This window comes from Halictus rubicundus, chromosome 9, assembly GCF_050948215.1.
Source record: "Halictus rubicundus isolate RS-2024b chromosome 9, iyHalRubi1_principal, whole genome shotgun sequence".
Classification (NCBI taxonomy): domain Eukaryota; kingdom Metazoa; phylum Arthropoda; class Insecta; order Hymenoptera; family Halictidae; genus Halictus; species Halictus rubicundus.
Window position 1 is genome coordinate 10,956,452 of NC_135157.1, and position 22,763 is coordinate 10,979,214.

General features: G+C 37.2%; 4 protein-coding genes across 6 annotated transcripts; 2 read left to right on the plus strand and 2 right to left on the minus strand.

Annotated features, from left to right (window-relative positions):
* Nucleotides 1–1,529: 1,529 nt before the first annotated feature.
* LOC143357118 (uncharacterized) lies at nt 1,530–5,475 on the minus strand. 2 transcript variants are annotated; one of them, XM_076793364.1, is made up of 4 exons: nt 4,876–5,468; nt 4,330–4,713; nt 3,338–4,248; nt 1,530–3,250 (listed from the first exon to the last, which is right to left on the minus strand). In XM_076793364.1, the coding sequence occupies exons 1-4, from the start codon at nt 5,014–5,016 to the stop codon at nt 2,569–2,571; spliced, it is 2,118 nt and encodes a 705-aa protein (XP_076649479.1). In that variant the 5' UTR covers nt 5,017–5,468; the 3' UTR covers nt 1,530–2,568. The 2 variants fall into 2 exon arrangements, with proteins under 2 accessions (XP_076649479.1, XP_076649478.1); XM_076793363.1 differs by having other exon boundaries at nt 1,530–4,248; nt 4,876–5,475.
* Nucleotides 5,476–6,312: 837 nt separating this feature from the next.
* Nucleotides 6,313–13,721, plus strand: LOC143357119 (uncharacterized). Of its 2 annotated transcripts, XR_013082770.1 has the most exons (8): nt 6,313–6,741; nt 7,590–7,870; nt 7,958–8,251; nt 8,337–8,646; nt 8,724–9,113; nt 9,253–9,512; nt 9,615–9,825; nt 9,891–13,721. XR_013082770.1 is itself a non-coding variant. In XM_076793366.1 (7 exons), exons 1-6 carry the CDS (start codon nt 6,646–6,648, stop codon nt 9,505–9,507), a joined length of 1,626 nt encoding a protein of 541 aa, XP_076649481.1. In that variant the 5' UTR covers nt 6,313–6,645; the 3' UTR covers nt 9,508–9,512; nt 9,615–13,721. The 2 variants fall into 2 exon arrangements, 1 of the variants encoding a protein (XP_076649481.1); XM_076793366.1 differs by having other exon boundaries at nt 9,615–13,721.
* An 837-nt stretch (nt 13,722–14,558) lies between these two features.
* LOC143357121 (ninjurin-A) lies at nt 14,559–17,662 on the minus strand. Its single transcript, XM_076793368.1, has 3 exons — nt 17,484–17,662; nt 16,371–16,813; nt 14,559–15,109 (listed from the first exon to the last, which is right to left on the minus strand). The coding sequence occupies exons 2-3, from the start codon at nt 16,704–16,706 to the stop codon at nt 14,933–14,935; spliced, it is 513 nt and encodes a 170-aa protein (XP_076649483.1). The 5' UTR covers nt 16,707–16,813; nt 17,484–17,662; the 3' UTR covers nt 14,559–14,932.
* Nucleotides 17,663–18,377: 715 nt separating this feature from the next.
* Argl (Argininosuccinate lyase) lies at nt 18,378–22,723 on the plus strand. Its single transcript, XM_076793367.1, has 10 exons — nt 18,378–18,789; nt 19,088–19,174; nt 19,521–19,604; nt 20,289–20,420; nt 20,618–20,718; nt 20,947–21,140; nt 21,294–21,493; nt 21,594–21,818; nt 22,270–22,376; nt 22,440–22,723. The coding sequence occupies exons 1-10, from the start codon at nt 18,691–18,693 to the stop codon at nt 22,594–22,596; spliced, it is 1,386 nt and encodes a 461-aa protein (XP_076649482.1). The 5' UTR covers nt 18,378–18,690; the 3' UTR covers nt 22,597–22,723.
* The last annotated feature ends 40 nt before the right edge of the window (nt 22,724–22,763 follow it).

Here is a 22,763-nt window from a genome sequence, read left to right on the forward strand (position 1 = left end):
ATATATATTTAATATACTGTTAAGTTAAATAAAATTTTACAATACATGTCAATGAAGTATACATATGGGAAAATTTAAATAAAAAATATATTATTATTTTGTAATTCATATTATACTATATTTAAATATAGCATTGATTTAGTAATATATACAATTAAAGGATTAAAATGAAAAGTATAAATTCTTGAAATTAATTATATCTGAGGATTGGTTTTAATATAATTCCGCTACAAGTTGTACATAGCAGGGGGCTACTAAAAAGTATGACATTTGCATAGCTTCAAATATAAATCTTTAAAATAATTGTCTTTCATGGATTTCATGATTAGGCACGAAGTACACAAGTAATAAAAGCACTGTATCTTTGGATTCAATATTTACTTTACAAGACTTCAATATTCGAGTATCAGCATTCTCTTGCTTTGCAGAAAATACCATTTCCTTAGGAACAGCGCACTAACAGCTTCTTGTCTTACTCACTGGACCATGTTATATACAATTTCATTACTATAAATCTATGTACTTCCAACGTACACCTAACACTAGGTGATATAGAAACACAGTCTTAAATTCATTATTTCTGCTTCAGTATATATGTACAAGACTTTATGATGAAATAAAGTCTGACCGGTAATTAAAATAAATTTTTTGTACTATGGAAAGTTCTCTTACACCTTAAGATGTTTATCCCTGCAGAAACAAAATTTTGTTACTGTGTACCCAATAACAAGTGTTTGCAATATATTCGACCAAAAATGTTGTATTTATTTCAGTGTACAATACACACCATTGTGCACTGTAATTGTACAACATAAAATTGTGCTATCTATATCGGTTACTGATACATGTTTACTATGTATTATGGAATATGTTGAAGATGGTGTACGTAAATTAAATAATTTAATAGACAACAGATATTTTTAGAACACTATAAAACCTTTGAACTGTTCTTATTGTGCTGAAATAGAAAAATTAGTAAGTGTATATATAGATAATAATTTCACATGTTTTGTATGGGAACTATTTGTTGTCTGAAGATATAGTTGCCCCCTGTTCTCTTAATTGTGTTACATGGAAAAGTTTGATAAAAAGAAATTCTAAATTAACTAAAAATATGATCTAATTATATATCAATACAATTGATTCAATTGTGTGGCCCAATAAATAGAAATTCTCTTAATTTTTCACGATTTTGGTCAATATATACTATAAATGTAAGGAATTTTAGACAATCATGGTTTCGCATACACTTATTTCAAACCTCACGGTATGGCACACTCTCACTTGTCAGAAAATGACTCATTGTACAGATCATAAAGTACTATGCATATATATATATATTATATGTCATATATATAATATACATATTATTATATGTTATATATATAATATACATATTATTATATGTTATATATATATAATATACATATTATTATATGTTATATATATAATATACATATTATTATATGTTATATATATAATATACATATTATTATATGTTATGTATATAATATACATATTATTATATGTTATATATATATAATATACATATATATATATATATATACACACACATTTATGTATATATAATATGCGCACTTAACCGAAGTCTTAAATATAGTGGAGTTAATCAGGCTAGGCCATGCCTGATTGATATTTTATGTTTATAACTCTATTCAGTATTATTCGTCCAATTTATACATTACATAAATTTCTTTGGTCTTAGATGTTGTTTTGTATTCTATGTTTACAAATCATATAGCCTAAAATACTTTGTAAAGTGGTCATAGATTGTTACAATCACCGGTTGAAAAAGATATTCGTTTGTTAATTTTTAACGATTCTGTGTACAAGTATAAAGATATTGCACTAAAGCAAAATAAAATATAGTACCTTGGTACACCAATTTTAATTGTAAATGAAACTGGTTGTTAGTTTCTTTTGCCAATATTAATAAAAATATATAACAAATATTGTGATTAAACTTAAATAAAAATGTACAAGAAATTCTAGTTGCTCTCAATATATTATTCTAATTCTATCAATTAAAGAAAATTAATTGTATACGATATTTTTATATAGAATATTCTAATTATATATTAGTTTAATAATTTTATGTCCGAAGCTAATGAAGCTTGAAACATAAATATACTCAGGTATTGGAACAACCTTATGACTATCTACATACATTTAAATTTTGCAGCGCACACTTACTTTAAATGTTAAATAGTAGTGTGCATTTATATAAAACATAGCATGCATTCCGTACATGTAATACTTCATTGGCAAAATATATATACAATATATTTCATTTTAAGCTTTCAATCTACTGAAGATACCACCTGGTGACAAAGGTAGGTCCCAAATAAATCATGAATTGTGAAAACAACAGTATATCCAAATTCATTTTGTCGATTATTAAAGTACAAAAAATTCATTTTCAAGTAAAAGCTTATTTGATTAAGAAAATATGCTGGCGCGTCGTAAAATTTCTCTTGCTTATACGACGACAATTTTATGGCTGTTACCATTTGGCAAGAGAACATAATAGACACGCTTCTCCTTATCTCATTGAAATTCTTGCATACTATGGTAAGGATTATCAAAAGACCCATTTGGTTCTTCATTTTTTTCTATAACACTTTCAATCTCAACTGTTGATCCATTGTCAGACTGTCCATTATTATCATTTAAAGTTCCAGTGTCAGTAACATCATTACCTACTAGATTTATATTATTTGTAGTATTAGCTTGCTGTGTTTGTTGCTGCTGTTGGCCATTTACAGAATTTTGACCAGAATTATTACTAGTTTTTGATCTATGCCTAAGTTTGTGAGTTGTAAGATATTGTTTTACAGAGAATGCCTTATGACAAAGGTCACACTTATACGGTAAAGGATCCTGACAGTCTGTATCATCTCCGGTAGTCGATGCATGAGTTGTTAAGTGCATTAAATAATAATGCTTAACCACAAATGATTTACCACAAGTTTCACAGATATATGGACCTGATACACCATGGATTTTACGATGTTTATGCAGATTGTCCTTCCGAGAGAAGCTTTTACCACACACTTCACACTCGTGCATTTTTTCACCCGTATGAGATACAGAGTGTCTAACTAAATGTTCTTTGCGACTAAATGCCTTCGCACATGTGGTACACACAAATGGACGTTCACCGGTATGCAACTTTCGATGTTGATAAAGATGCTCTCTCCGTTTGAATGGCTTGCCACACACATCACAACTAAAAGAATTATTATTAGTTTGTAAAGGGTCCTCTTTATTTCCACTTTCAGTGGCATCGGTTAAAAGGGTTTGAAGTAAACTAGACCTTGAGTTAAATGATGAACCAGAACAACTGTGACTGTTTAGTTGACTCGTGGAAGAGCAAGTTTTGCCACAATCTTTGCAAGCGGTATCTCTAGTTTGAGTTATAACTTGAGGATTCACAGTGATTAACGAAGTAGGTTCAGGCCCCGATTTGATTCTTAGAAATTCTGAAATTTGTCCAATCGAAGAATGAGATATTGAATCGTCTGCCTTGAACTCTTTGGAATCTTCCCGAACAGTTTGGGTAACTAATGGACCATCTTTGAATCCTAAATTTAAAAATACTTCAGGTGCAGAATGTACAGTAGTGAATGTTTGCACATTTTGTGCTTCACTTTCATCTTTCTGGACCTCGGATTGCACTTTCTGAATAATTGGCTGATTTTGTTTAGCATCAGGTTCTGTCTTTAGAATAATGTTATTATTTTGATGTACAACTTGCCCTTGAGGTTCCTGCTTTATCGAAAATTCTTGCGGCGCACTAATCTGTACTTGCTCCTTCTCAATTTGTTGGAGTTGCCTATGTTGCTTCTCGAATTCCCTCTGCTGTCTTTGTAATTGGTGAATCTGTTGTGTGATCTGCGACTGATTTTGCTGCTGCTGCTGCTGCTGCTGTTGTTGCTGTTGTTGACCAACCTGTGTTTGATTTTGTTGCTGAGGGATAGAAGCTGATTGATTCAATTGTTGAGAGATCTGCCTTTGCGATTGTATTTGTTGATTTATTTGACCATGATTTTGTATTTGACTTTGAACTTGTTGCTGAATTTGCGAAGTTGGGCTATGTTGTTCTGTAATTTGATTTTGTGCTTCGTTTGATTGAGGCGATAATTGCTGCGAAGTCTGTTGTTGATAACTATAATGTGTCTCTGCTGTTGCTTCCACAACAGCAGCTGCCATGCCTCCTGGTTGCATCTGAAATTTATAATTATTTTTAGGTATACATATTAAATTCTGACTAATTTTACAAAGTTAATCAACCGCTTTTCTACAAACCTGCATGGCACACTTATATTGTTGTACTCTCGCTTGAACTCCACTGATAATTTGAATATTAGAGGCATTTATGTTGTTAACAACAACAGGCTGTTGGTGCTGTATTTGTTGTTCATTACTAACTATCTGAATTCCCACGGTAGACGACACTTTTTCTATTGACTTTAATATGTCACTCTCTGGTGTTGTAGGTCTATCCTTCTCTGTACTCTTTACATAAACCTTACCTTCTTTCATAAAGTCTTCGGAAAACCGTAGCGAAGTAAAGTATGATTCCAGCATACTCTCGGCGCTCACAACAGTTTCTCTGAACTCAATAATATACTCCAACTTCTTAATACATTCATGACAAACGACTTTTGGCAAAGAGTCCTCTTCCAATACCTAAAAATATTAAGGCGATTTCTTCTTTACCTTACAGAACAGAGCAATCGTTCGAATAATGAAAACTATAACAACGGATTAATTTATGACATTGTAAACGATCACAAAAAAGCAGTGCCAGAAATTTGGAACAGGAAGAATCATCTCGCCAGAAATTCTCACCTGTATAGGTAAACATGTTTGGATCTTCGACTGAAGTTGCCGTCTACGACCTTCCTCCCGAAAAATGTTCATTTTGTTACCCTCGCTGCTCGTACACAATCTGCACAGTTCGTAGTAATTCACCCTTCGGTATCCAGACATTGTATTCCCGCGGAAAACTCAATTGTGCGACCTTTAGAAAAATCGCGAGTGACCTACTGTCGTGGGAATACAACCGTAACAGCGATCACTGTTGCCTTATCATCATTGACGATTCTGTTTTCCATGTAAAACAAGATTCTGCTGGGTATCGCATCTCCGAGACTACGTGAGTTGCACCCGTGGCCATTTGCAATGTGTGATTATAGCGACAACCAAGGACTACGAAATGCGGGAAAAATTTAAATGTACATGCGAGCACCTTTACAGTATCAAATAAATTCATGTATATTTTACGCTTCTAATTGACATTGTTAAAAACTTTATAGGATGTAAAAGATTGTAACCGTTTTTGAGTATATAAGGAGAATATATGTGTATATGTGGTAGAACTGCTCTAACCTGAATATATGTTATTCGAACATTTTATTTCCACATGTCAAACGTTTTATAAAATAGAGTAAATGAATGGAGTCTTATACAAACTTCTGCAGTTACGTTCAGAGTCTCCCAAATATTTAATAATAAAATTAACGCTATACACATAGGAATTCAATCAATCGGAATGGAATGGAACCATGAATGAAACATTAATTGAATTGTGATTATTAAAATTTAATAAATTAGATATTATATTTAAAATATTTCTTGAGAATGAAAATAGACTGAGAAACCAGGTAATATTAAAATGCAAGGGTCCATAATTTATTCCATATTTTCGACTGATTTTCTCATATAGAATTACCCCCTCCACGGTTGTACCCAATACTGGGACACCCTGTAGACATACGGAATAAAATAATTTACGAAACTTTAAATTCGTTTTTTAAGAGGATGTTTCATTTGTGATCTATGGTTTCTCTGAGACTTCGGTTCTCCGTTACGAGTAATCTCCGTTATGACTAAAAAATGTTGATCTTGAAAATCAAGGTCAAGGACATTTTTGCACGGAACTTTTTTACAAAATCTTCACCGATCCAGAGGTGTAGAATCACGCTGCGATCGGCTTTACACGTATATGTTTTACACACCCTATACATTAATATTTTTAGAAATGATATTTGATCGTTACGAAGATAAGGGAGCAAGTAAATGAAAATAAATAAAATATTTCAAATAAAATTCTCACTATTTTGAGAATCTTTCGAATAAAATACTATTTTAAATAATATTTTAAAAACTTTTTCTAACAAACGAAATATTTCATTTTTAAAAGTGCCCGTACGATTTCGAATGAAATAGACTATTTACTGTTCACTATTTGAAATAGTATTTTACCCAGCTCTGTCGTTTAGTTATGATACTTGATGGTTGTGCGAGGTCCAATCTGATTTAAGAGCGAGGAGATATATCGAATGAGGAAACGCGGAACATTGAACCGGATAGATGAAAATGTCATCACCGACTGGTAGAGTTTCCTGTGCGGATAGTATCGAAGATAGCTTTCGGTGGGTGGTGTTTGGTTCGTTTTATCCAGCGGATTTCACGGTCGACGTGTGCACCCGACACGTAAAAATGTGGCAAAATGAATCGTGTTCATGTTGAATTATGAAAGCGAATCTATTGATCGAGAGAGCGTGCAGCGAGGAATATTAGGGCACGATAGCGCAAAGATCCTAACCTTGTTTAAAAATGAAGTCGGGCACCGTGGACAATCACAGAGGCTCGACACTTTTGAAACCGGAAGAAAATGAGCAAGTCTTCCAATTAATAGGAAATCGGTGCCAGGTGAGACATGTCTTCGAAAAATTTCGATCACCGAAACTGTCACTGAAACGCACCGATTTTGACCTAAATTCTCTCGATTGACGAGCACGGATAAACACGTACTGTCATTTCGATTTTGATGTTATTCTAACGAGAACTTCTGCCGTTATTAACGACGTGGATAAGCTTCGATCGAAGCATTCGCTACAGTTCATTCGATAATTTCGTGAAATTTTTATTGGAAATGAAAATAAATAAATGATATTAGGAGATCTTTTCCCAGCAACATATTTAATGCTTCAGAAAAGGATTGATTGAAACTAGAACTATGGAATTAGTCATCTGGTGCGGGAATATATATTTACAGTCATAGATGGGCAAAACTTTATTCCTTTGGTCAATGATGTAGAAGTCGAATCAGTATGTGTAGGATTGTTTGATATGTTTATTTGGTTGAACAACTTTGAGCAAATGTTTATCCATTTCAGATGAAATATTATCATATTTTATAATCAGAAGTCTAGCCTTGTTCTAACTTTTAATTTATACTCATGCTTTGTATATAGTGACCAGTATATGCTATTTTCTATGTTTAAAATTGATACGAGAATACCGTCATGTTTTTAAAATGGTATATTAGTCATGAACGAATCGAATGACATCAGAGGATACATAATTATGCAGGAATGTTACATGAGTCGATTATATTGTTTTCTTGAACAGATTCTTGTGATGCAGAATTTTTTTCATCATTGTTAATAATTCTGACAGTTTGTCTGCATGTTAAAAATAAACATAAACTGCACGCGGATAAAGTGTTAAAAACTGTTTAATGAACAAAGTTTTTGATTTTTATTCATTTTTTGTAGTGTTTAGCAGCAGGAGTTATTCAATTATATTTGACTGAACCACCTATGCATAAAGAATGGATAAAGAAAACTACAGGTATTATAACACTGATAAGAGATAACCCTAGGCGTAGTTTCTTCCTTCGTTTATATTGTCTGCAAAGGAGGGCAATGATATGGGAACATGAAGTGTACAATGCAATGGACTATAGAGCACCATTGTCTTATTTCCATACATTTGAAGCTGAAGAGTATATGGCTGCTTTTAATTTTGCGAGTGATACCGATGCTGTAACGTTAAGGTAAAACGAACAAGAACCACTGTTTAGTCTTTAAAAATAGTGAAAATATTTCCAACTACTAACGTGCTAACCGCTATTTGCTTTCAGAAACATTCTTCTTGACAAATTGAATGCGAAACGCCACAAGAAACAGCAAAAACGGTCTAAAATGGAAATAGAAGGTCAACATGGTGGGACATTACTATGGAGGAATCAAAGCAGTACATCGCCTGTTACGTTTAGCACTGGGTCGACTTCCAATTTAGCAAACGGGACTCCAACTACAATCGGTGTGAATAGAAGTGCATCGAGTAGTTCCATGTACAAGCCTAAAAAGAAAAATCGAGAAAAAACTAAACGAAGATTAACGAAAGACGATATAGGTCCACCATCCAATTTTAGGTTGGTAGTTCATCAAAATAGCTGAACGATACACATTTGCTGTTTGTTGGTGACAAAAATGTTCTTACGTTTTTCATATTTGCAGACATCTAACACACCTGCAATTCAACACTAATAACAAGACATTCGATCCAGTCGATCCGCACTTAAAAATGTTCCTCGATAAAGTAGGCGTGTCGGAGGATCAATTTAGTAATCAGGAGACGCGCAAGTTTATTTATGACTTTATCGAACAGAATGGAGGCATGAGTGCCATTCGAGAAGACGTTTCAACACCTAATGTACAGCAATTGCAACAACAACAGCAACAACTACATCAGCAACAACAACTGCCACTTCTGGTAGCACCTCACAGACAGGAATATCCGCCGCCAGTTCCTGCACGAATAGTACCTGTTTGTATACTGTTTCAAATGAGACCATTTTCTCCACGGAAGATAAATAGTCTTAATGTTAACACCTTTTATTCTAGCATCAGACGAGAAGCGCTCCCTCAGTACCTCCAAGTCGAATACATACAACTTTAACGCCGCCGAGTGCACCATCCAATGCACCGCCAGTGCATAGAGTACCAGTACGACCACCACCTCCTTCTATAACTACGGCACCATCGTTGCCACCACCTCCGCCTCCACCCTCGCCAGCTCCAGTTCCACCTTCCAGAACTAACTCGAGTGCGCCCGTTCCTCCTCCTCCACCACCACTGCCTAATTTAGTGAATACCGAGGAAGAAACTGTTAATAAAAGTGCTACAAATAATAACAATAATAATAACAATACTAGTAGTAATAATAATAACGAAGAAAACGCTGACCCCAGGTCAATGCTCATGGAATCTATTAGAAGTGGCTGCACACTTCGAGTTAGTACTTGACATACTAATCTGATAAGTTGAAAGTAGAGGTGTGTGGAACCCTGAAATTTCGGGTTTCTGCATACCTCTAGTTGAAACGCCTGCAAAAGATTGTCTAGGTGTATTCTAATGTGAATTTTTCTTACAGAAAGTTGAAAAAACCGAATCAAAACCACCTCCGCCACCCCCGGACACCAGAAATGCATTATTGGAACAAATTCGTCAAGGGGTTGAGTTAAGGCCTGTTGCAAACGAAGTAAAGTCACAAAAGAACCCTCCGATGTTCCAAGGTGGACTAGCTAGTGCTTTGTCAAGAGCTCTTGCTGAGCGATCAAGTGCAATCCATAGTGAAAGTGATGAATCGACTAGTGAAACCAGTGATGAAGATGAGTGGGATGATTAACTCAGGTTGGATTGTCTTGACAGAATTTTTTCTTCTTCTTTTTCTTCTTCATCTCCTTCTTCTTTTAAATTTTAAATCCGCACTTTCCTTACAAGAATTGATTTCAGATGGAATATACAACTTGAGGAATACAATAATGTACCACTGTGATAAATCTGCTATTGATAAACATTTAAACAGATTAGCTACTGTAAATGTATAATGTAACGATTTTGAATTTGATATCCAAAGAATGAAAATCATATATGAATGTTCCGAAAAATGGAATCAGTTAAATGTGTTATCAGGAAGTAAGGCACAATCACGTGGATAGGGCAGGTAAGGGCAGAATAAAGGTTCTGGTATTGTTTTAAAAACATAGCAACATACGATTATCAAAGCAGGTATACCGTAAAATGGAGATAATGCTATATAGCACAATAAGTATACAGATATAGAATACAGTGTGTTCACGCTTAAGCGATGCAGGCAATTATCTTCGATGCTTAACAAGATAAATTATCTGTATCATTTAAGTACAGGCGCACCGTATAAAAGTGATGGTTTCTTATATGACATTATTTATTTAACTGGAAGAAACGATATTTGCCAAATAAAACGAATATTAGAAAGATAACTATTCACGTTGTTTTAATGAGCATCGTAGGCGATACAGTGATTAAAACTACTAAATAAGTTATAAGTAATGTTACTGTATATACTGCAGCTACCGAAATCGTGAACTTCAAATGAGTTCACACGATACGGACGCGATCGCTTTGTATCTCAATACTCTGAGACTGTACTTTTGCCCTAGTTTGCCCTGCCCAAATCGTGCAACTCAAAGTATGCGTAATATTAAGTTAGCAATGACTTTCGTGCGACATACGCACTTTTACGATGGAACAATTGTAAACTTACAGGTATATAATAATTCCAAATTAATTGGAATAGCCCTATCAGTTATAATAGAAGCGAAAGAGAAAAAGAGTATTAGAAATATTATTAGATTCCTTTTCAGTTTAATACTCTATGAAGTTGCAATGATTTTGATAATGAGCTACATATGTAAAGAGATATGTACATCGAAAAAAAAAAGTTCTAATTCTTAGAAGTATAATAACACTCCAGAGAGATATGTATATGTATATGCGCACATGTACGTGTATGTATCTATGTATGTATATACATATATGTGTGTATATTATCTATCGCATATACTGTTGTACAGGTCAATCTATAACAATCAAACTGAAGTTCATTGTAACATTTCTTGCGTCAGGTCGAGGACACATGGTCGATTTTTCCTAGCCGACGCGTCCGAGAGATAAATAGCGAACCGAAGATCGTCGAGATATCACAAAAAAAAAAAGTATAATGTAAGTTGTAGGTAAATTCAACGGTACGCGGAAAATTTTAATTCTAGAAAGATCGTTGGCTCGTTCATCGGCGAGGAGATCGCTTCGGGAGGGATATCGAAATTACGGCTTTATATCTAGTCGTTTATGAAGCCAAAGCAGGTACCCTGAACGGACGTAAAAGACGTATGTATAACCCCCGGAGCGTGTCTCCACGGTGTCCGTTAAACGACCCAACGAATCACGGAAGTACGGAATTTTTTGACGCTTTTTTTTTTGTTTCGTTTTTCAAACTCTATATCCCTGTCTTTTTACTTTAATTTATCACCGTCGATTTGGCCGCTGTAATCATAGAGAGAAGGAAGAGAAAAACAAAACGAAGGAGTAAAACGCCACAAAATGTACCATAGTACTATTGTTGTATACGTCACGGTAACTTCCCGTCGTTGATCATACACGAATGAAAGAAGGAAAGGGAGGAAGAAAGAATGGAAGAAGAAAAAGAGAACGGCACATCAAAACGACTCTTAGATATCCTACTAAAGTACACGTAAGATTACGAATTAACAATTGTAGTAAGAACTGTATATTTTCACGAGTGTGATATAGGTGACGAGCCCGCGGATGTTGAAACGCAAATAGAAACATTATCCACCAGAAGTAACGAGGAAAAGAGAGATAGATGAGGCGTAACGTATATAGTTATGCCGATAATGAGAAAAATCCTAGTCACACCAGCAGAGGGAGAGAGAGAGAGAGAGAGAGAGAGAGAGAGAGAGAGAAAAAACGAGCAAAAAGAAATGAAAAAAAAAATAGAAACGAACATGTTAATTATTAGTTATTGTATTTTATTATATTCTATAACGCAATATTATCTAACATGAACCATTCGTTGCCCGAAAAAAAAAAGAATACTAATCTCGATTGAGATGAGATCGATACGGTACGGAGGATCTGTTCGGCCGCCTCGAATCTTTCTTGTCGGCGTGTAAAGCATGAAACGCGTAACAAAGACGGGGGGAAGAACTATGAAACTGTTTGTTGAACTATAATAAAGAGAAAGTAGCGGGGAATGTTTTAACGATGACTTGTTATGAAAAAAATAATGGTAAAAAGAAATGGAACTAATAATATATCCGAGAACTCGAGAGAAGACGAGCGAGAAATTATAATGCGATATTTAAAGATGCATTATAGATATTGTTGCATTTAAGAGAAAGAATTGTAACACTGCTCAACAAATTTTGACTTTTTGCTGATTTGTAACTTGCCGAGTAAACGTCTCCGGTAGACTTGCCTGTAAAATCTGTAAATTTCTTTGGGAATATTAATTTTCCTTTTTAAAAAAGAACGTCTTGTCATTTAACGCTAGCAGTTATGCAGCTCTAACTTGCGTAGTGATATTCTGCGAGCTACTTAACTGTTACCGTTAACGTGCAAAATGTCTTCAAATTTGCGTTTTTCTTCAGAATTGAGTTTCTCGGGGACCGCGCGCGGGAATTAAAAATGAAATTTGCAGGCACGACTTACGAGAGCCTGTCGGAAACGTTTACTCAAAGTTAAAAATCCAAATGTGTGTTGAATAGTGTTATGGACATGTATTTTTGGTCCAGACTACTTCGGGACACGTTTTATTCGTCTATCGATTGTATAAACGTGGGCATGTTGCGAATCCCTGTTCGGTTTGTACTGCGACTACCGAGTATGAGAAGCTATGAACGAGATAAAGATGATACAGATGATGAAAAGAAAGAAAGAAACTAATTTACTTCAATACGCAACTTCCTTCTACCGTATTAATTTTCTTATTTATATTATACCCAAGAGCTAGACTTACGTTACGGATAATTTATAGCGCAAATTTAATAATAATTTCATTTTCTTTTCTTCTATTTTATTTTGTTGTCGAGGAGAGAACACGAGCATACAGAAAGAGCGTTTCTGTAGAACTACCCCTGGCAGAAAATATTTGATGATATTTGTGACTGCGATTGTTCAGCGAATTATTTGTATTTATGTTACAAATGAAGAATAGCATCGTACATATATTAGACAAACATCGTGTAACAATTAACGAGAACCCGGACAAATATTAATAAAACGATGAATGCTCTTGTCCTTTACCAAATATGCCGATGTTCACCGTTGTGAAAATTATAAAAAAAAATTTTTTAATACACCGAACGATGAAATTTCAACCCTTCCTCGAATCAAAGTGAAATTTTGATGTTTTACACCTTACGAACAACCAGGTACATTCATTTTTGTATTAATATATTCTTTGTACGTGACAGGTTTCGTCATTGCATTTTAACATTAACCCACGGACTCCTGCGAGTTCTAGGCCTATGCCGGGGTCATTTCTGACCTACGCCGATATTTTACTACAGTTTTCTTTCGATATAAGGCGGTGGCACGGGACCGACTTTCGTCGTATTTCGGATAAAAAAGAAGAAGAGGGGATAGCGATTTTCTTATTTCGAAATGAAAATCGTCGTCTTATATCGGAATAAAATTGTACAATGTGACGGTCACGAATGACCGCTACGGGTCACGAATGACTCCGGCATAGCGTACAGAGGGTTAATGAAAATAATTTCCACGTCGAATGTGCGAATAGTTATGATAGATATTTTTGATTCGTTCGATCGAATACTTTGTGCCAGGGGCAAAACGAACTTGTTATTACGTGTACATATAGGTCCGACGAGGACACCGAGCATGCGTTAAAGTAATGTTTATTCTTATTTATTTAACGAACAGCTTTTATGTATCGCGGACAGAATTGGATTGCGTGACGAGATCAATCGGACCGAGTATTTTTGCTACGAGATTGAACGAGCTTTTACCTCTACGCGAAATGACCAAAAAAGAAAACGAATGGGACAGATAGAAACGGATGCAAACACATATCAGAATCGTAGGAATAGCAGAAGTAACGAGAATGTCACAGCTCTATTTAAATCTGCAATTCGAAACGAACGCGTAAGGGAAATCCGAATATTTTGTAAAAGACAATGGAAATGGGTCTTGAAGTAATAAAACATTACATCCAAAGTGATCGCAACGCTCTAATGAAACAGACAAACTTTCCGAAATCTTGGAGATCTCTTCACGACTGAAATCGAGAAATTGTCGGCTTTTGAACTCCTGTAAACTTCATGTAAAAAAAATCTCAAGGTAAGGGGCTCAATTACTGTGTGGGTACCAATTACTGTACCTATCTGCCTATATTAATTGCACTTGGTTTTAAAGCACAATGAATATTAACAAGGCGATACATAACATATATATTAACTGATTTTAATGAAAAAAATTTAATATCTCTTTTTTTTAATAATCATTATGCTTTAAAAATAAATGCAATTAATATAGGCACAATAATTGGTACGCCCACAGTAATTGGGGGATCCCTTACCCTACAATCTTCTACCTGTGCTCATTTCAAAGGGCGAAGTCTCTAGTTTCGCGCCGTTGAATTTTTTCGTAGATCCTTTTTCGCTACGAAACGAAGCGGGAAGTTGCTTTTTCCTTTGAAATTTTACAAATTCGATCGACTCTACCGAATGGAAAAACCTTTTTTACACAATGTTTCAACGTGACCTAAGGGAGTCTCCTTTTTGGAATGACTTCTGAAAAATTGATCTGCGATTTTTTGTCGCGATTTTATTGTGCTTCAATCCGTCGCATGGTTATCACAAACACGCACATCTGTTTCTTGTGGATAAATAATAATTTATTATTATACATAGTACGCGTATTACTCGCAGAGGAGAACCTTTTATCTTAACACTATACAATGACTGAATAAAACGAACGCGCGATCATTCGATCAAAAATTGATCCCCGATTGCGCTGCAATCGTTCGTGTTGGCGATGCTAGTGTACAAATCGGTCGTGCACTCGCATATCTTATCGCGTTAATCTCGAACGAAACAAAAGCACGCCGTTTTAACGTTCACTATCGTGACGACGATACTAATGAAAACTTGAGAATGCAGAGAGCTATTTCTTGGATGCGATCGTTCATCGTTGAATTCTTGATCGGCCGTTGATAAGGAGCGGCGTGCATGGATGCATCATGTCGTTCACGTTGGCGTACTCGGCTGCACGGTTATGCTGAACGACGCGATGAAGACGTTGATGATCGTTATGAGAAAAACGCCGACCACGACGTAATTGTTGATCTTGTGGGCGATGTTGGACTTCGACTTTCCCTTGATGTCGAAACGACCTTTGAACACCAGGCTAATTCCCACGGCGACCTGCGATCGTACCCGAAACATTATTTATTTTCTCGTCAATTTTTGGAAACCCTCCGGTGCACTCGCTCGGTCTGCTAGGTCCACCAAATTTGTAGTAAAAATCCTTGCACTATAGCAACCAGTCAAACTCGTACAAAATTATCAATTCCCTCTAAATTGAAATGAAATTCTATTTTACCGTAGTTAATATTTAATCTACACGTGGGCATACAATAAATATCAATTTTCTTTCTTCCCTAGCGAATTATAAACATGAAAGAAGCTGTAATCATTCTAATGAAAAAATAACGATTTATTTATTTATTCTTTTTTTTTTCTAATTTGGAAGGAATTTTGTTTTTAGTTGCAGTAGTTTTACTGCCAGACTGCGGATCTCCATGCGACAAATTTTCTGAATCTGAAGAAAAATTGGAAATGGTTCATTAATATTCCTTTTGCACTGTTTCGAATTAAGCCCACCGATTTTTGTCATAAATGCGAGAAATCTATATACTTATCAAGGAGACCCGTGTTTATTAGGGAGAACGTAAAGATTGGATCCTTCGGGCCTGTGCACTGGAGAGTTAATCAAGCAGCGATTGTTAATTCTATTATCGTTAGACTGTAGATCTTCACGCAAAACATAAATTGTTCGCATCGATTACTAGAAACAGAAGCGAAATAAAAAATTCTCTAATGATTTTGAAAGATTGAAAATCGAGACTCCTAAAATCTCGTAACGTTTGTCCGGTTTTCAATTGCACCGATTCGTTTTTGTTATAAATGCATAAAATCCGCAGTCTAATTATCGTCGTTCCTGGACAGAAATTGTTCGACGCCTTGCGAACAAGGTATAATTGCCGACAGATACTGCGGTTTATAAACTGATCCGAAATACTAGATTCGAGAACATAAATTAATCGAAGAATGGCTGTCACAGGTGACAGAGTTAGCCAGGTAACTCGATAGTTTACAAAATGTAAGTGTCGAAAATGATGGAATTTTCAACTGAGGTGCGTCAAGAACTGTCAGTCGGACAGTTGTCCTCATTTTCCTTCTGCCAGTAAATAAAAAGATGTTTTTCCCGGGTCCAAAATGCTTTGAATTTTTTCTTCCCCCCTGGGATCGAAGTGAAAGAGCTAGTCGGGTTCGACTTTTTTAAGTAAGAAAATTTGAACTCCATTTTTATGGAGTGATGTAAAATAGTTGCTTTCGTTATTCCGTATACCTAGTGTTAAAAATGATTCTTCGAAGCGGAATAGTCCATTTCCCTATGTCCTACCTGCAGGGACAGACTGATGATGATCAGGCTGAGTATGAGCACGAAAGTGTTGCTCTCCTTTTGATACTCGAGCAGGTATCTCAGCTGGTTAGCGTTGGCAGTGATCAAGGCAACGTCCATCATTCCCTGGGCCACCGTCTTTTTCGCGGCGAATGTGTTCGACTGTCTGTACTGGCTCTTTTTGTCGGTGGTGTCGGCGATCACCGCGGGATCCTTGATCACCACTTCCTCGACGGCATCAATTTCCACGTCCTTATCCACCTTGTCCATTTCGTCCTTATCCATGTTCAAGTTCTCCAGCTTCTCCGGGGTGCCCTTCTCGTCCATAGTCTCCATCCTCGTTTCTTACTATCATCAAACTATGGTCACCGATCGGCAAAATCTCACTCGGCACAAGGACTAGTTCGCGCGGCCGTACACGAAGACTGAATGATGAGGTCCGCCTGTGAAATTGAATCTCGATCAGTGACGATTCCTATCGCTGCGTGACGTGTTATCAGCACTTTTCAGATCACTTTTGATACAAAGGGTATTGCGGCAATCGGATGAATTCGGATCCGCGAAGGTAAACGGTCTCGTTGAGGAAGTGGCTGCCGTAACAGGAGGCATGAGTCTGTGCCTCGTGACAAAGGGTATTGTTTGCCGAGAAACAGACACCTGATCCGAGCGTTGCCGGAGAGCGGATCATGCGAACGAGCGATCACTACAGAGGCTGGATTTTACCAGGAATCGGCCATTTCGACTTACGTTCAACGTCGCAGTGATTATGAAAGAAAGAGTTAGGAACCGGCCATTTTGACTTCTGTTTAACACTAGGTTTACGGAGCATTGAAAGCGAGTATTTTACATGATTTTATAAAAATAAGAAGAATGTGTCTACCCAAGTTTTCAGCCATTTCTTAAATAATATATACCTACGGAAATAAGTTTGTTTGTTGATTTCGGATCTTCGCAATCTCAATAATCGTAAATTAAAAATATTAGAACCCGTCATTTTGACGGGCCCCGTAAACCTAGTGTTAACAACGTAATGCTTATGAAAAATTAGGAATCGGCCATTTTGACTTCTGTTTAGCATCGCAGAGGGATCTACGGATGAGAAGTGTCACTTACAGTCGCTTTTCCCAGACGATTACTATGTTCCACTGATTACGAGAAGTGGGTGCTCCACTCGAACGTGGATGTTGCCCTAAACGGAGGTCCTGGCTGTGTCGCTGGCCAACGAAACAATAACGACACCGTGCACGGCGTTCTGTATTTGAAAAGAGAGCGTCGCGATGCGGTTTAACGAAACCGCAAGTGACGCACGACCGAAGGGAAGCGTCTAAGGACAACAGATGTACACATCCCGTATCAATCAAAACAATAGCGGCCCATGCTCGCGCGTTCGTGTCGGCTTATCGTCGAGCGGCAAATCAAATGGAAAAAGAAAGAGCAACTTACAAATCCACGGGAGATCACTGAAAATCAGTGACCTGGTTTGTCCCTCCACAGTTACTTTCAGAACGAGCAATTCAATTGTTGCCCACGTGTAACGCTAACTTCGACACGTGTTTTTACTGAGCTTTCGAAGATAACGACGTTGCGATAGGATCTACCAATTGATAAACCGCCAGGTTCAATGCAATCGTCTGCAGTTTATTTGTCTGTCAAATTCTCCGTCCTCCATCCCTCGCCTTGTAATTAGACTGCGGATTTTATGCATGTGTTGGTCGAAACGAGATTACAAAAATTTAAGGATGTTGATATATTAGTTTCAATTTCGTACAATTTTTAAAGGACGGAAGACATTTGTATTCCTGTTTCTTGCTAACTTATAATTCCCCTTAACAACCTCTCGCCGTACCCCGGGTTGGAAATCGTTGGGATTAATGCGGATGAAACAATTGGTTCGATCGGCTCGCGTTTGTTTTATGCAACGCATCCTCTTATCTGACAATTGCGCGATATTTCGTTGACCATTGCCGATGAACTTGCGAATGTTTCGTCACCGACGTTTCGGAGTCTGCTTGTCGTCTCTCGAAGCGGAGAATTCGCGCGAAGTTGACGCCTCGGGGCTTTACATTCGCCAAAACCGCGGTGCAAGTGAGTCATTTCACCTAGTTGAGTCATCAACAATTACCACACAACATTTCCGCAATTAATACTGTTCGGTCCATTTAATATACTGTCCAATCCGTTTAATACCGTTCGCTGCAAAAGTGGCTAATCAAAGTGGCACCGAATCAACGATAATTGCCAGATTTTCATGTCCTTGGTTATTAGCCTTTTAAAACGTGGATTGATTTAAAAAACCGTTAAATTAGACCCAGCAGAAAAAATGTGGGGCGGTCGTTTTAACAAAAGGATCGATCGAGAATTCAGCGACCTCAATGCATCGATCGATATTGACAAACGCTTGTTCGCCGAGGATATACAGGTTCGTAATGTTTCGTTGGAAATGATTCGCGGGAATTTTTTTAGAGAATAATATTTTCTCGATTAGTGGTTCAATTAAAATTTTACTTGATTTTTTTAAAGGATCTTAAAGTTCTGCGTATTTGTTTAAGGTTTTATCTGTGTCAAGAAGCTGTTCCGCGTTGTTTTATTTTATTGTTGCTCTCGGCAAGAATTTCCTTGTCGGACAATGTTATGGAATATTGACAAATGTGTATTCGCACTGCTGTCACCGATAACGTATTGTTTACCGCTGCTGCATTAATTATCATTCTTCTCAGGGAAGCGTTGCGTACGCGAAAGCGATACACGAAGCTAATCTTCTCTCTGAAGAGGAACTACGAACTATAATCGGAGGTCTCGAGAAGGTAACTAGTAAGAATGTTGTCGATAGACGTTTACAAAAATGATAGAAAACTATAGAAGATGTGTTAACAATAAGTGAGTCATGGAGAAACACTGCAGCTCGCGTTAAAAACGAGTATATGATACATTTCTTCTCAGCCTAATAAGCTAAGCTTATCGAAAAATAAAAAATACAAAAATAAAAAAAAAATAAAAAAATAATACATCGTTAAAAATATTAGATGTTCGAGAAGAATGGTGAATCTTGAGTTTTGTCGTTATAGAAGTAAATGTTTGGCATGCTTGATGGTTCGTGTGATCGAAATTTATGAGAAAAATTATAGATGACGAGAACAACGTGTCACACAGGTGAAAGCTGAGTGGGAGAAGGGTCGTTTCGACATACACGCTCAAGACGAGGACATCCACAGTGCAAATGAGCGTCGGCTTTCGGTATATCGTTAACAGACTCCAGATTTTATGCTTTACAATTTATTCCAGTGTCTATGATGAAATAAAATCAGCACACTAATCCATTTTTCATCGTAAACTCACTTTCGGGAATTTAAATTCCATAATATTAAAGAGATGTTTGTTGGTTCAAAGACTTGCTCGGCATAAGCTGTTAGTTGTGCAAACGTTTCGCTGTTTGTTATCGTATGGCCACCGGAACCGCTTATCACATGCTAATACGTTTTCATGCATCAACCGTTGAAACTGCTTGTCTTGTAGCGCTATGTACTAATTACAAAGCAATCACTTCTCCGTTCGTCTTGGGAACTGATCTAACAGCGTGAGATAAAGCCATAAGAAATTGAAAGATAAAAAAGTTCCGGCATTGTTTATCGAACAAATACTCCAGACTATTTTTCTTACCACGCGATGCGAGCGTTTATGACTAATTACTATTGTGTTCTTGAAAAGAGACTCATTTATCATCGAAAGACACTTCTGCGCCTGCTTACTACGTGCTTCGCATTTTTCCAAACAAATTGAAAGAAATTAACACTCGCATTTTCAGAATTTGTTGACTCAAACTTAGTTGCGCTGACTGATTCGTATTTCTAGTATTGATATTTCATTTCGAATTTCAAGCTATCAATACTTATCTATGTAATTAAATTCTTATCCACGAAGGAGCTAATCGGTAGCGTGGCTGAAAAGTTGCACACCGGAAGAAGCCGCAACGATCAAACGGTAACCGACACCAAGTTATGGCTTCGGAAGTCTATAGACGAGCTATCAAACAAAATGGCAACGTTCGTCGAGGTATGCTCCACATTAAATGACCATTCAAAACGAAATAATAGTTGATTCAGGGGCTGCGAATCTACATGCAACATATTTTTCCAAACATGATTTCGTAAACATTAAAATTGGGGAAGAATTTCGACTTCCAACGAGAAAATAAAGATTAGAACAATTTTAATTTTGCATCAAAGTCCGCAATGTATTTATTACAATAGGTCCTGATCGCTCGGGCTAAAGAAGACATGGAAATCCTGATGCCCGGTTACACGCACATGCAACGCGCGCAACCGGTAAGGTGGAGCCAATGGTTGCTCAGGTAAATCGCGAATCTGTTTTATTGACTCTTCCCGAAATCATAGTATAATTACATTTACAGAATTTAAGCGTAGTGTTGCATTGTTTTCAACCCTACAAATATAATTGTCTGTGTAGTTCCTGTATCTTGCGATTAATTAATTTTGGTTTTACATAAAAACCCGCGGTCTGGTAATTACTGTTGAGCAATCTAGTAGAAATCTGGTAGTCACTTTCTGCAAACTCGCAGCTACGCTTGGTACGCAAAAGCGGACGTCGAAAGATTGCAAGAAATTCGCAAGCGGTCGAACGTGCTGCCTCTGGGCAGTGGTGCAATTGCCGGGAATCCTTTCCAAATTGATCGACGTTCCTTGGCCAGGGAACTGAATTTTTGCGAAATAACTCTGAACAGCATGCACGCCGTAGGGGACCGAGATTTCGTCGGTGAGCGATGCACAATTGACAATGCTTCGGGCCATTCGCAGTTTTATTTGCTTTTGAAAGATATTCTTGATGGTACTAGACACCTTGCGCTTTCAATCAGTTGTCCATTAAATCAGGAATACGTGAACGATACTGTAACGGATTTCTCTGCAGCTGAATTCTTGTTCTGGTCGGCCCTAACCGCGGTTCATCTGAGCCGACTCTCGGAGGACCTGATAATCTTCAGCAGCGAGGAGTTCGGATTCGTGAAACTGGCCGACGAGTTCTCGACCGGAAGCAGCCTGATGCCGCAAAAACGCAATCCGGACAGCATGGAGCTGATACGCGGGAAGTCTGGCACCCTGCTTGGGAAAGTTAGTAAGAACGATCCGTTTGGAGAAATCCACTGTTTATCAAGTGATGCATCGGCTATCTTGTCAAGGCGATTGGGCGGTTTAATATTTGACGTTTTAGTGCGTAGGCTTCATGGCGACGCTGAAAGGAATCCCGTCGACGTACAACAAGGATCTTCAGGAAGATAAGGAGGCTCTTTTCTCCGCATTCGATACTGTGAACAGTATCATTGTCGTCGCTACCAAAGCGTTGGCCACTCTCCAGGTCAATGACCGGAAGTGCCAGGGTGCTCTAGCGCCTAGCATGTTGGCAACCGATTTGGCGTACTATCTTGTACGGAAAGGGGTGCGTAGAACACTTCTGAACTCGTCGTTCGTATTCGCTATCATTTTTTTAATCCGATAAACGATCCACGGTAATATAAACTAGTAATTTGTATGAAATGCTCAGAATTAATATTCAGACTGGGAATTTTTATGGAAAAACTTTTGCATCAAGAGCAGACGCAAGAACTGAATCAACATTTCTTTCTTCAGATTCGAATTTCACCCACACGTTTTTGCCATAAATCCATAAAATCCGCAATCTGATAATGGGACAATCAGGTCGAGCGATAAATCATTTCTGTTTTAGTATATCTATTTCGCAACGAAGTGAACATCAATTTATCAATCTGGTAGCTCGAATACGATGAGTCATTTAGAGAATGCACTCAACCTTCCTTGTTTGTTTCTACAAAAGGAAATTATTCACGATCTACGTAAAGAATAATTGAAACGTCACTTTTCTGTCGCAGATTCCATTCAGAAAAGCGCATCATTTGGCTGGGAACGTTGTGCTTCTGTCGGAATCTGTTGCTGCGCCAATTTCTCAGTTAACTGTCGAACAATTACGAACCGTCAGGTAAATATCATTTCTTTGCGTTGTTGTCGGTCTAATGTTCTGTTCGTGGCATTATGTTCACAGCGAAAAATTTGAAGACGACGTGATGGAAGTATGGGATTTTGCCAACAGCGTTGAACAATATAAAGTCGACGGTGGGACGAGCAGAGCAGCCTTGGTCGAACAAATTGATATTCTTGAGTCTTGGTTGCGGCGATCAACATATGTTAATCTGCTGTAAAAATACAAATTTGTACGAACATTCGCAGTTTATATTTTTATAGACATCGTGCCCCGTTCGACTGTTTTCACACCTCGAAACATGTCGTTTCTTATGGTGCCTGAACCGTAGTACGCGAACGAATCATTTTGCACGAATCTTCGAGGGCGACGTTGATTAGTGTGAAT